This window comes from Agelaius phoeniceus, chromosome 3 (assembly GCF_051311805.1).
Source record: "Agelaius phoeniceus isolate bAgePho1 chromosome 3, bAgePho1.hap1, whole genome shotgun sequence".
Taxonomy (NCBI): domain Eukaryota; kingdom Metazoa; phylum Chordata; class Aves; order Passeriformes; family Icteridae; genus Agelaius; species Agelaius phoeniceus.
In genome coordinates, this window is record NC_135267.1 from 47,087,336 (window position 1) to 47,101,210 (window position 13,875).

General features: G+C 37.1%; 1 protein-coding gene across 1 annotated transcript in view; it reads right to left on the minus strand.

The window, feature by feature from the left end:
- Window positions 1–448: 448 nt before the first annotated feature.
- The window catches only part of SLC22A16 (solute carrier family 22 member 16), a 35,584-nt gene continuing 22,157 nt past the window's right edge, over window positions 449–13,875 (minus strand). Inside the window, exons 4-8 of the mRNA XM_054630582.2 lie at window positions 13,085–13,634; window positions 11,076–11,203; window positions 10,573–10,682; window positions 9,970–10,069; window positions 449–4,959 (exon numbers count right to left, since the gene is read on the minus strand). Of these exons, the coding sequence (XP_054486557.1) occupies window positions 4,747–4,959; window positions 9,970–10,069; window positions 10,573–10,682; window positions 11,076–11,203; window positions 13,085–13,634 (1,101 nt within the window). The 3' untranslated portion in view covers window positions 449–4,746. The remainder of the gene's footprint in view (window positions 4,960–9,969; window positions 10,070–10,572; window positions 10,683–11,075; window positions 11,204–13,084; window positions 13,635–13,875) is intronic.

Here is a 13,875-nt window from a genome sequence, read left to right on the forward strand (position 1 = left end):
GAGGAAGCTATAGTTAGTCTTCACATGCACTGAACACCACGTGCTTACAAGTACATTGTTCTGTCATTCCTGTGGTCACCTACTCTCTCTTCTGGTAACTCACACCCATTCCACAGTATCTGCAGCTATTCTTGTCACTACTGAATGTGTCTGAGGGACTACTGCTCCAGTCAGCTTATACAAACAAAGGCAAGAAAGAATCATGTTTTTCCTGCAACTGAAATGCAAAACATGTCACATTTTTAATGCACCTTTTGTCATAGTCACCACTTAACACATTACCCAAATCTTGGTTTACACCTGCAAAGACAAACAGGGAAAAGACACACACATGATATTTGCCATCCTAAACCGTAGGATCTCCATGGAATGCCAAAACACCAGCCAGGCCTCTTTAAGGGAGTGTGAACCAAATGAGCAGTTGGTGATAGAAGTTCATTTAATCAGGTAAAGGTGTAAAGATGAAAAAATGTGTGTTTGACTTTATTCTTGCACATAATTGCAGATAATAAATACACATTAAAAAAAAAAACATTAAAATATATTGTATTAAATCCACAAATTCTGGGCAAACAAACTTTCCTATGAGTACATACTTCCCTCATGTAACCAAAAGACACACTCCATGTAGTACAGAACCTTGTACAAAATTATGGGGCTATCAGAACATATATGTGTTTTAGTCTTTCTTCCTGTGACAGGTAACTAATTGTCATCGACTAGAATTTTCCCTGATAGAATAAACTCAGTTTTTGTCAACACTCTATTTTCTTTTTAGTCCGTGTATCTAATATCTCCCTCAGGAATCTGTTCTTGGACTCAGACAAACATTTTTCAGATGTTTGTACAGGGCTCAGGATGAATCCAGAGCCTCCTTTCTGCAGCCACAAATGCCTTTTTGGACCAAGACCCCATGGCACAAGTGAGCTCACCTTTTCCTAAACCTTTCCAAAAGGCACTCACAGGCCACGAACACTGCTGAGCCCGATGCCACAGAGGCTTCCTAAGTGACTGCACCTAAGGGGTTGATAAAATAAACCTGTGGAAGACACAGAAGAATGCCAAAAAGTCCTTCACTCCATCCCAGAGCTGGGATGTCAGGCCATTTGTCTTTCCACAGAGCCACTACACAAAAGCCCTCAGCCTTCCAGGAGGCTTCACCCCTTGTTCAGACATTCAGGGTACCACCCAAAGCATATCATAACCACACATGATTTGCATAGCATTTTTTTTCTACATAGTTGGTTAAATTACAGAATTTTGCACAGAGAAATTGAATGAAGCTGTTAAGTAGAAAATATATCTTTTCGTATAGCTTAAAAATACAAATTTGAAATACCAAACACATGTACTTATTTTCCTTCAGTTATCATTAAACTCACAATAGTTGCTCTTGTTGTTATATTTAACCCAGAAAGGTATGTCCTTAACAAATTGCAAGACTGTCTGATAAAACTGGATATCAAATTTCAGACAAAAATATTTGCCCATCATGCAGTAGTGACCAGCAATTAAGACAGATAAGGACTCTAATTCATTATCTCATAGAACCACTTTGTAACTCCAGAGACATTGATGAGCACAAAAAAAATTGCACTAAGATAAGGATGACAAATACAAACATAAAAGGACTTCTGAACTGAAGTGAGAAACTGTGAAAATTAATTCTTCTTATGAGCACTGAAATGAAAATATGCCCCATAGGAACAGAAGCATTTGTTCTCAAACTCAATGTTCTCTTGCAAGAGGATTTAAAAAAATCTATGAATATTTAAGAGAAAGAAATCAACTCACCCTGATTTTCCTACACTTATAATGCATGACTAGTGTTAAACATATTTTTGCCCATATGGAAAAAATAAGCAAATAGAAATGCTAGAGACATAGAGATGATACATGCTATTTACTTTTTTTAAAAGTAATACTCTTCCTCAGGTTAAAGAATAGGATACCCCAAGGCAATCTCTATGCTATTGATGCATAAAATGACAAAAGATGTACCTGTAAATCAACAAACATTTTATTTCCAAGGAAAAACAGTAACATCATTAGTTCAGGGAAATTCAGGGGTCATTTGAATTAAACACCAAATACCAACTGACTTCAGTGACAGGAGGAAATGGCTTTTGGGGTTAAACCATCAAGCTGCATTGTGGTCTAGACTCAATTCAATTTTGGTTGTAAGCAGTATCAGTATCATTGTGTATTTAACTTTCTCCTTGTTCTTTTCTTCACCTTATGTGTACTGATTACACATGACCAGATCCTGAATCCCTCAAGCCAAAGGAACACAGAATATGCTTTGGGTGTTCTTGGCAGGGTAAGACCAAAATCAGTTACTCAGCACATAAGGAAGTAGAAAATTTAATTGTAAATATTCTTTTAATACCTTGTTAGAAATAGACTGTACGTTCCTAAAAGTTATGAGTAGTGAGTTTTAAGATAGAGTTTTGAGATATTAAAAGAGGGAGTATCAGTGTGAAAGATCCCCAAAATAAGGAAAGAATTTGGAGCTCTGTGTGTGGGGAGGGTGGTTGTAAGGCAAGACAGTACCAGTGTAATTCCTTGTTAGGTGTATTGCATGATGGTGTTTTTTTAGCATGATTAAACCCTTATTTAAGGCTGGGCAGGAAGAGTTTGGCAGTAGATCTTGCAGATAAAGAGAACTGCTCTGCTCTGGGAAGTGGAGGGAGACCTGAAAGCAGTGGAAGAATACTGGGTTTGCTCTTCAGCAAAATAGAAAACCACAGCATGTGAGTAATCTGATCTTCAGTCATCAGAGCATGTATTCAAGTCATTCTCAGAATAATGATGGGATTACTCACAGGGGGAAGGTTAAGTGCTTTTGCTGAACTCATATCTGGACAGAAGCCACAGTATTCTATGCAGGTCTTTCTGGAGGTTTTCCCTGCAAACACTGGAACACCCACAGAATTGTAAGAAGCATGAAGACTCCTTTCTGCTTTCTATGTAATTATCTCAGAGAAACTCCCTAAACTTAAATGTACTGATTTTTACTTGCTTTAAAGCATGTTGGTCCTCATATAGGTATTATTTTCTCCTAATACCAGGACCAAATTCTAGGACAGTGCAGTGAAGAAGAAAACCTTTTATAAGGGGATATAAACCATTATTCTGGTTTCAGAAGTCATTGAAACTAATAAAACTGTGCAGATATAATTGAAAAATGTGGCCATTAATTTCTACAATTAGAATATCTAAAGTATTAGAGATATCTTTGGGGTGGGTACATGGCAAAGATGAAGGAAGACTTGTTTTGATGAGACCATGCCATGAGAATAGGGGCCTAAGAGGGGAAAACACTGATTTCAAACCAGGGAGGACTGAATTCACACAACCCAGGCAAGAGAGGGCTGTCTGAACCTCAGCCCGCAGATGTTCCTGTGCTGCTCACCTCAGACCAAGGGTGGTCAAGCAAAGGAGATGCAGATCTTCAGACAAGGAAGAAACCCCCAGCTCTAGAGATAGACTGAAAAAGGGGAGGTGGGAGAAAGCCATAAAAGAAGCAGCCAGAATGATGCATTCCTATTTATCAGTTTTCTATGGTCCAGAGTCATAAGGCAGAACCACTGCACCAACAATAAGTGTTGATGCACACATGAGGTGTAGCAGCAGTGGGATGTTTTGACTCTGACTAAAACTGTTTCTATTGATCAGTGTCCTCCAGCTACCATCTTTTAGATTCTATTTTTCTAACTGGTTTTGTGTGATATAATAAGGAAAAAAATAGTTACAGACAGCTGATCTATGAGAAAAATGGTGAGTGGAAACCGTTTCTACCAAAAATTAATAACTAAATCCACTTCTGTGCAGAGAGCCTGAATAAGAGCCATATGCCATTTATTCTTTTCCACTGAGGACTATGAAGACCTTCCTGGAGGCATTTGGCAAAGTTGCTGGTCTAGCTCTTAGAAGTTAGAAAAATCTGATGCTAGATTTAAGCTGAAATAAGTGAGAAAGGGTGCACTGAAATAATGGTCTGGAATGAATATGACTTTAAATGGGATCAGACAAGTTTAGTTTTACCTAAACTAAAACAGTAGTAGATCCAGTGAACATTTTTTTTTCTAAACCCCTAATAAAAATACATTTGCCATTCAACAGAATGAATATACAAACTATTTGCACATTTTGCAAACTTAGTATTATTTTTTCAGTCAGAAGCCGTGCCATAGAATACTTTCCTTTTGTTAGCAATGGCACCATTTCTAGTAGAAAACTTGAAAAAAAAAGAATAAATTAGTTTAAAATTATTGATATGACCTGATGCAATGAAAAGGCTTCTCTCTTGAATTGTAATAGAGTTTACTGTGTTCTGAAGTCTCAAGCCTGTAAACTGGCAGCTGCAACAGGAAGAGACCAGGCAGGGCACTTTGTTGTAGGTTTACAAATCTAACTGCAGAAAATGTGAAGCAAAGAATTGGCATATTTTTTTTACATACATGTAATCAAGTAGGTTCCAACATTTACAGTAATCATTCCAACTGGTCACAGCAAGTCAGTTTAAAGTCTGGGTAAGTTTGATAAGGGATCTAGAAATCCTATCAATTTTCTGCAGTAACCCAGTCACTTTGAAAAGGTTTCATACAATTCCTCTATTGAAAAGGGGAAGACAGAATACAAAGTAAAAGGCACAGATGTTACAGAACGGTCACATTTCTTGGATACAGAGATCATATAAATTATATAGTGATTAAAATTGGGAACAGCCATTTTGCTGCTGCTTTATTTGTCAGTGCTGACTCTTTCTTGACCAAACATCTCTATCTTTTCTGATGCTGCACCACTATGTGCTGGAGGAGTCTTTTCTGAACAGCTTTTCTTGTTTCTTCCCATTTCTGTAGCTTCCACCAAAGTATTAGTCAATGGTTTTCCCAGTGTTTCTGGAAGCATTATGGTTAAGATTCCACTCAGAAGAGCCATGATTCCAACAAGCAACTGGAAGAAATAAACAGTAGCTGTAAAGGTAAATAAGTCTTTCAATCTGACCATAGTTTTGATCTTGCTTGAGAGTAAATCTATAATAAACTACAAGAAACTGTAAAGCAAAGATCATAAGTCTTAAATGTTGCCTGTATAAAAGATCTGTCTTTTTTGTTGCATAAATGAAAAGATTATGCAGCAGAACTAATGAATGAGCAAGTGAAGTTCACAAGGGATCGATACAGTGCAAGCAGGAATAATTCTGAGTAAATTTGAGTAAACAACACATATTACCTTCATTGAGTATTTCAGTATCAGGAGTGTATTTAAGAACTGATTCTAGGATTGCATACATTTTTTTACAGGCACGTTCACAGAGCTACAATTTCCCTGCCACCTGTAATCTCAATTCACACTCCAGCTCCTGTGTACCTGTACCTGTGTGCTTGTTCCTCCTCTACACAGCCAGATTGGAATTTCTCAATACGGCTTTTTGGCCCAGAGCCACAGAAGTACACATCTGTGCTCAGGAGAGCTCTTCAGCATCTGCTAGCTCTCAACAGGAATACTTTGCTACACTCACTTTCAAAGAACTGTTAGGAGTGCAGGCATCTACTGACATTGGCACTGCGATCACATTTTGGATTTGTCCATGGTGTACACAATTCCACAGCAGCACCATAAATGGTGCAAGGATCAGGATAATGTGGGGTCAATAGAGAAACACTCACTTGTTCCAGGAATATCTACTCTTTCCATTCCCATTCCCTTCACACAGACATTTCTATTTCTTGTTCAATGACACCAATTCCCACTTTGCTTCTCTGAGTACAGAACAGCATTAAACCCCTGACAGTCCTCCAACACCAGGTTATAAATGACCTAATTCTCTCCTGATAGAAAAGCTTTCACACAGAACATCATGCCTGGTCTCAGTGTTTTTCCATTCTGTGACTGTGAACTTTGATGCTGTACTATCCTTATCTTGCCCTGTGCTGATTCTGAAGTCTGTCCTTTGCTTAATGCATTCTTTCCAAGGGTGAGAGAGAACATTTGGAATCACTGTGCCTACATCTCATACAGAGCTTGAGACAAGAGCTGCCCAGCTACCATCTGCAGCTAAGCCAGACTTTAAGTCAGAAAGGTGCTTTAAAATCAGAATTCCCTACAGTAACCTTGCTATTTGCCTGCCCACGCACTATGCTGGTTTTGCTTCTCTTCCCTTCCAAAAAAAAAGAGGAATTTGTTTTGTGTATTCTTTTAGGAAGCAAAATGCACTGTTGCTTACCCTCCTTTTTGCTTTGCAATAAATATAGAGCCAGACCAAAAAAAAAAAAATACAAACCAAAATTAAAAAAAAACCCCAAACTATTAAATACTACAAACTACAGTGAAAATAAAAGTCATGGTCTTACCATGAAAGTTTAAAAAAAAATACTAGCAGTAATAGGACTAGAGGAAATGGCACAAACTGAATGAGATCCTTTTAGACATGTATGTGGCAGGAATGATACTTAAAAATATATTCCAAAATATTAAAATCTCATCTCTGAGTGTCAAGTTTCTTCTCTATTATTCAGACATGATTTTCTGCCATGGAAAGATAGGATAAATTGACACATGGCAGCTATTCCATAATATCCTCTTTTATGTACACCCTTTAGTCTGTCAGAAGTTTATAACTGAGGATATTGGAATCTGTAAAGGATATTGAATCTTAGGGACACCCATAAATTTGGAGTGTATGAGAACTGGGTCACTAGTGGTACTCAAAAGAACAAGCTTAAAGTAACACTATGTGCTTTGAATATGTGTGTCTTTTTTCATTATTCTTTTTAGACACTTGGCATTCTTCTCATGTTTTCCCTCCTCATGAACCTACCTCTCATTCCCCTGAGAACTCTCACTATTCTGTAAGTGTACACACCACCATCTTTCCTGCCTTTTCATCTCAGCTCTCATAACTCTATTTCATCCCATGTTATTTCCTTTTTTTTTTTTCCGTCTTATGTGAAAGCTGCTGCATGCTGAGTAATTCAGTACATTTCCCTTCTCCCTGACCCTCAAACCCTTTTCCAGTATTTCCTACAACAGACAGAGTATGAAACAATCAAGTCACAGTGTATTAATTCAAGGACATCTACCTTTTCAAGGGCAGTAGCCACAGTTATCAACGAAGGGACTCATATTTAGTAAAAGCAACTCTTCTGCAGTCTTGGCACATTTCTTCATAAGGCATCTGACATAATTTAACCCTCACTACAAATGCATGCATTTTGTATGTATGTATTTACTATTTTAAATACACAATTCAGTATCAGAAAATGTTCCCTTGATATTGTAAAATGCTTATGTGTACAAAAAAAGTGTATTTGTGTTATTGCAGTATTTAAGTATGTTGAAGTTAATTTGACAGGCATACATGGTTAAATGCATTGTGTTTTCAGAGTGTTAATTTGAAATCTGAATTTTTGCTTACTCAAACTCTTAGAGTGTTCCCAACACTTCAGTACAACCAACAGCTTCTAACAGATACCATAGAAATCTTCAGAAAATATTTACCATAATTTTTCTTATGTCCTCTTCCTTTTCTGCAGCAATATTTATAATTCTGCAGTGGTCTAAGACTGGGACTTGATATATATACTCCAGAACAAAAGATAATTCTAATTAAATATCCCTACAAAATAATACCTTTACTTCTGAGAACAAATTATTATTAAGTGTGCTATTTATATTTATAGGTATATTTATATTTACATTTATAATTATATTTACATCTGATGGCTCTAAATCAATCTAAAACGTGATCTTATTGACAAAATTCCTACTTCAACAAAAAAGGTTATATTTCAACATGAAAAACAATAGTATTTGAGTGAGGGTTTGTAATCATTTATTAACACCACTGTGGGCTTTTAAAATTTCTAATTTATGTTTTTTCTGAGAGAAAAATCAACCCTGTTAAAGAGCTATTGCAACATAACTCTTTAACAGCTGAGAAACAGAAATAGGTTATATAAGGAGCAGTTGTTTTACTGCATGTTTTCTATAAAGTTGTCACATGAAAAACATACTTGGCAAGTTATTCAATTTATAGACTTATCGAAGATTTATAGCCACCCAAGATGCTTGCAGTACTCCCAGGTGGCACAACTGTGCATGAGGCAGAGTGCCAAACAAACAGCAGTAGTAACTGTTCAACAGTGTGTGGTGTTTGCAATAGATCAGCGTGATGTGTATCAGTTTACTTACAAATGTAATCCATTTGATTTCACTTCCATTCCAAAACACTTACTTGACCTGAGACTTGGCACGCTATGCTCCAACTCAAGACAAGCCTATTTAATAAATTGACAAATGCTCTATAACAGGAGCTAATAATGGAAACATTGTCACTGTGAACTACTTCTCAACTTTACAAAAACTCTGGATAACTTGTGTACCCTGAGTTATTCATAGCTGAAATAATTCCTGTGTTTATACTACCATTTGCACTGCTCTCCAAAACATTTGAGCACTCCCCCATCTGTGGTTTAACTGCAGCACTTCTGCACAGATAAATCTTATTTCAGACAGTAAAGGCAAAATGCTGACAAGAGAAAAAAATAAATGTTCTCCCATGACCACTCTGCTGTGCAAATGTTTCTTTGTCTTTTCTGGGATCATATATTGGTGGAGACATTGCTAAGAAAGAAAACATTTTTAGGAACTTGAAGAAATAAATTAATTTGTGGTCTCCTTCATCCTCTTAGTTTTCATCGAAAACAACCAAAAGTAATTAATTTAAGTAATGAAATGAGCTCACAAGAATTCTCTGCAACAATCTATAATTAAAGATTTTTTTAGTTGCCAAATCAAAGGGACACAATGCCCTTGTTTAGGAAACTCCAATATGGTGGATAAAATTTGACTAAGAATGCCAGGTTAAAGACACATCCCATTACACTTTCACTTTCTGACATGTATAATCTGCATATAACAGCAGTGCCCTAGTCACAGTGAATTCTAAGGGGTTTTTGAAAGAATTGAAACTATTTTAAATCATTAATAAACATTTCTTTACTTAAAAATTTAATGCAAATTTTGGAATTCCATCTGGTTTTACATATATAAGCATAATTTATGCTTCAGAAGAAAAAATGGATTGAATTGCTGCAGGATTTCTAAGCACCAAATGCTTTGTAAAAGAAATGCAATGAAGAAATGTGATTCATATGTGAGTAGGGAACACATAAAATATTTTGTAGTAGTGGATCTACTACATAATGCCCAAAGTACACAAAGGAATGGTCCCACCTCTCTTTTCTGGGGCAACTGGTGGTAAAAGACAAAACCTAATGGTAACCATTTCTTTATCTTTTTCTATCTCATGAATTGTTTTGTTCAGTTCTGGTGAAAAACACAGAACAGGAGCTTTGGGACAGGTGTGGAGAACAAATATAGTAAGCACAACACCTTCCTGATCTTTTGGGAGGCTGTTCCAAAGATGCAACATCCCAAAGAAGCCATGGAAAATGTTAAGGCATAATGTAAGAAAATCCAGCTACCTGTGGTTACTTCAGGAATGGAAGAATTATGCCTTTGAAAAAAAGTGAAACTAAATCAGGAGCATGGTCAAAAGCTGCTGGGCCTGCAAAAAAGTCTGGACTACAACACTTCCTAAATGTTACCTGGTAAGTGCAGAATATTTTTATCAATTTTATGCTAGGATTCAGAGCATAAATATTTTTCTGTCTTCTATTATAAAAACTTTTCTTTGTTTGTCTTGAAATATTTCAGTGATTCAAAGTCTCTCTTTTGCTTTAGCAGCATATTTTTAACAATATGAGGCTACTAGAATTTGGGACTTGAAAATTTCAAACTAGAATGGTTTACTCAATTTTCTTTTTGAAATAAATGTTCAGCTTTTGCTTCCTTTGTCACGTGAAAAACATACTTAGTAGTCAGATACTAAAGAGAAAAAAAGTGACACATTTTCAAAACGCTTTTCAAAAAATATTCGCCATTGAAATAAATACCTACAAGTGGCATGAAAATCCAGATACTTCTCAGATATACACAGAAAGGAGCAACCACACTTCCTACACGGCACATCATGCTTCCACTTCCAACAGCAAGTGATCTACACAGAAAAGAATTTGAGTAAGAATCTGGCAGTTAAAGGAAACAATTTGAAATGCACAGACACTTAAAACATCAGTAAGATTTGTGTCTTTAAGCAATTATACTAAGAAGCTGTTGCCATGCCAAGGTAAATTTATATTGTGGTGAAATTCAGCTGCTTCTGTAATTAAGATTAAAAATATAATTATCATTCAGCACAGATAATGGGATTAATAACCAGGACTTATAAGAAAGGCATACAACAAGTTTAAGAAAGTATTGAGTATTCTTCTAGTTCCCCAGTGGAACCTATCCATGCACATGGAATGCAAAATAAATAAAAAACTATGGTACAGCCAAAGTCCAGACAGCTCTGAGGGCAGCTGAGGAAGTCATCCCATCCCAAGTCTTTCAGATCACCACCACTGATGCCAAGAGCTGCTGGATCTTGTGTAGAAAAACAAATTAATGAATGAAAAATAATTAATTAATGAAAGATACCTAACCGGCAAAAATTCTTACCTTACTATTGTTGGGTACAGTTCTGCTGTGTAGAGATATATAAGGCCAAATGCCACACCTATGGAAAATTTTCCAGCCATGTTTGCTAGGATAATTAATGTATTGAAATCCTATTGAAAGAGAGCACAAATAAATATATCACCAGAAAATTACACCCTTCCAAACATAATTTACATTCTTCAGAAGTTGTGACCCTTCTTTAAACAATAAGCAATACTCATTGCTTGCTTTTTAAAAATTGCTCAATAAGTTACTAGTTTCCACATCACTTTTTACCAGTCCTGGTTCACTGAATTGCTGGGAGCATTTTATGTGTGACTCCAGCAATGACATTGAAACTTGTACTGAAAATACAGAAATCTATCTTAGACTGGCAGCTGCAACTGAAAACCAGTCCTTAATTAACTATTCTATGATTTAGAAAGAGCAGCTGCATCTACTGACTTAAGAGCCTTTAAAATCAATTTCTGCTATAGGAACACTTCCAAGCATATGTGACTAACCTGAGGTATGAACATAATTAAAACACAGATCAGTGCACTTAAAATAAGGAACGGAATGAGTGTGTTTCTCCTTCCCAGTTTGTCCATCGCAAGGCAAGCAATGATATAGCAAGGCAACTCCACAGCACCTGTCAGTATGAAATTATCTCAGTTTAAGTCATGATTGCACATATTCATCTCATAACTGTAACTTCCTCTTTATGGGGGAATTTATCTGATCCAGGGGCTAGTAAACAAGTAAAATCTAAAGATAACCAGTGTGTTGGGCTAGTTCATTTGGTTACAGAAAGTGTGACAGAAGGCAGAGAACAGCCTAAAATACGGAAGTGGGAGTGGAGAAGGACAAGGGAAACAGGTTTCACAGCACAGAGCAGCTCCAGTTCTCTTTGGGGTGGAAAATTACAGAAAAGACCAAGGCCACAGTTCTGTTTCTATGACACTGACACTTCTGTCTGAAAGCTCTACATTTGCTGCTCTTCTCCTTCAGGTATTTTCACATTAACAGCTCAAGTGTGCCTACAGGGAATATTGCTAGTGTCACTCAGACACAACTCTCAGGATTTGCCAGCTTCCACCTGGACAGGGAATGGTAGCCACAGGTGCCTCCTCCAGAATCAGTTCAAAATCATCTCAAAGTAAAAGGCAAGAAAGGTCTGTCCACATCCAGTTTTCTGAATAAGCCCCACTAATACAGAGTGCAGTTCCAGCTTTCTCCCTTCTCCATAAAAAAAGAGGGCTTACAACATCTCACTCTTAATACAGATCATCCTGTCCTAATGTTCCTTTCCAGAGAAAAACTGCTGCTGCTCTAAAGGTCCTGGCATTTGGCTAGACCTGTCTGCACTGTGTAAACATGATTTGCCTGTAGACAAATAATACTGAGCCAAAGCCAGTTTGGACACGTTTTAAGCCAATTTGCTCAGGAAGAATGCTACTATGTCCAATAGAAAAACAAGGAAGAACATAAGATGCAGCCCTGAACAGGCTGGATTCCTTTATTACGTACATATAGAATGTCAATACACCTGTAATATCAGGAAACAGTATTTTGGGGTTGTGTTGGAAAAAGCAGGTTGTAATTATTCAGTGTCTGTTAGTCTGCTAAAATATTTTTAGAAGAGGTGGGTACAGTGAACTCCACAATAGCAGTTTGGTTATCTGTGCAATACCAGCACCCATTCTTCAACACATCAGTCTAACAATACACTGTAATACAGGATAAAACAAACTGGAATAATGAGAGCCCCAGTCCTTCTGTGAGCCTGTGTACACCATCAGTCACATTCACTTCACTGAGAGTACTCAGCTGCACAAAGCAAAGCACATGATTTAATTCTTCACTGGCTCAGAGCTGCAAGTCTGATCTAGAGTCTTCTGAAGTCAGTGGAATATTTTTACTGATGTTAACAAATTTTGGATCAGGCCTTGAATGCACTTGAGCTGCCTTTATAAACAACTTACATGCCAGAGAAAGATTACAGCCAGAATGATAAAATTAAAAGAGTATTACCACTTAATTAAAAATACACTTCTGAGAAAATGGAAATTACTCTTCCTTCTGACAATTATGACTATGTTTTCTACACAGACAAACTCAATATATCATGACTGTAAGTGATAAAAGGAATATTTTTTCTCCCATTTTCCTAGTTTGTGCCTTTAACAGAGCTGTGTGAATTCTGTATTGCTTGTCTGCTTCCCCTGGTGTTTGTGCGGATCTGCTATAAACTTCCAAGGCAAAGAGAAGACAAGCCAGAATATGATTTTACAATCAGAAAGACAGACAGAGAAGAATTCTGTGCACCAACAAATTCTATTTTTTTTCTCAGATACAGTGAAATTTGGAATGATACTGTGTTAGTCAATTTTATGAAAAGTTAGCAAGAAACTTTTCAAAAAAGGTTCACAATTGAATGAACAAAGTAAAAAATTGGCCATCAAATCTATAGACATTTTTAAATGTTTGTTCTAGTTCTGTCATTAACAGAATAAGGTACAAGAATATTTACCTATGAGAAAGAGATTTAAATATTCATTGCCTCCTAGACTGACAGAACTGAGGGAGAAGACGTAGTACCCCAAGCTCCCAGTGAACCAGATCAGCCAGACTGTGATGGTCCTTCTCGCAATTTGCCAGTTACAAAACAGGTCTAAGATGTTGTGCTTCTTTGCTGAGGATGTATCATCGTCTCCCGTTCTGCCACAGGCTGGATCATCTTGTTGCACTGAGCACAGTTCAGAAACTTTGCAGGGAGTGCTGACTTTATTCCATCTTGCCATTGTATCAATCACTTTCTGTGCATCTTCGTATCTTTCCTCTGACAGCAGCCAAAAAGGTGTTTCTGGGAGCATCCAGCAGCACAAGACAAAGGGAAGAGTTGCTATGGATAGAAATATCTGATAGACCCACCAGGTCCGAACCAAAAATCCCACGAGTGCCACAATCATAATTCCCATAGCAAAAAAAGCATGGACATGCATAGAAGCCCAGGTTCGTGCTTTAATGCCAACAAATTCAGTCACATAAACAAAAGCCACAACCAGATAGCCACTTGAAACCTGGGAGGATGGGAGAGAGAAAAGAAAAAAAAAAACAAACAAAAAACAGAGTGAGGTTTGTTTCTCCTCTCCCTGTGCACCAGCAGTAAAAAAAACCAAAGAGCTAACAACGTTCTACATCTGTGTGTGCTAAATTGTCACCGCACTGGCCTGTCTCACACTGACAGAAAAAAAGGCAACCATGAAAATGAGTCAGCTGGAGAAAAAATGCACTCAAACCTTCCGACTGTGTGGATACTAA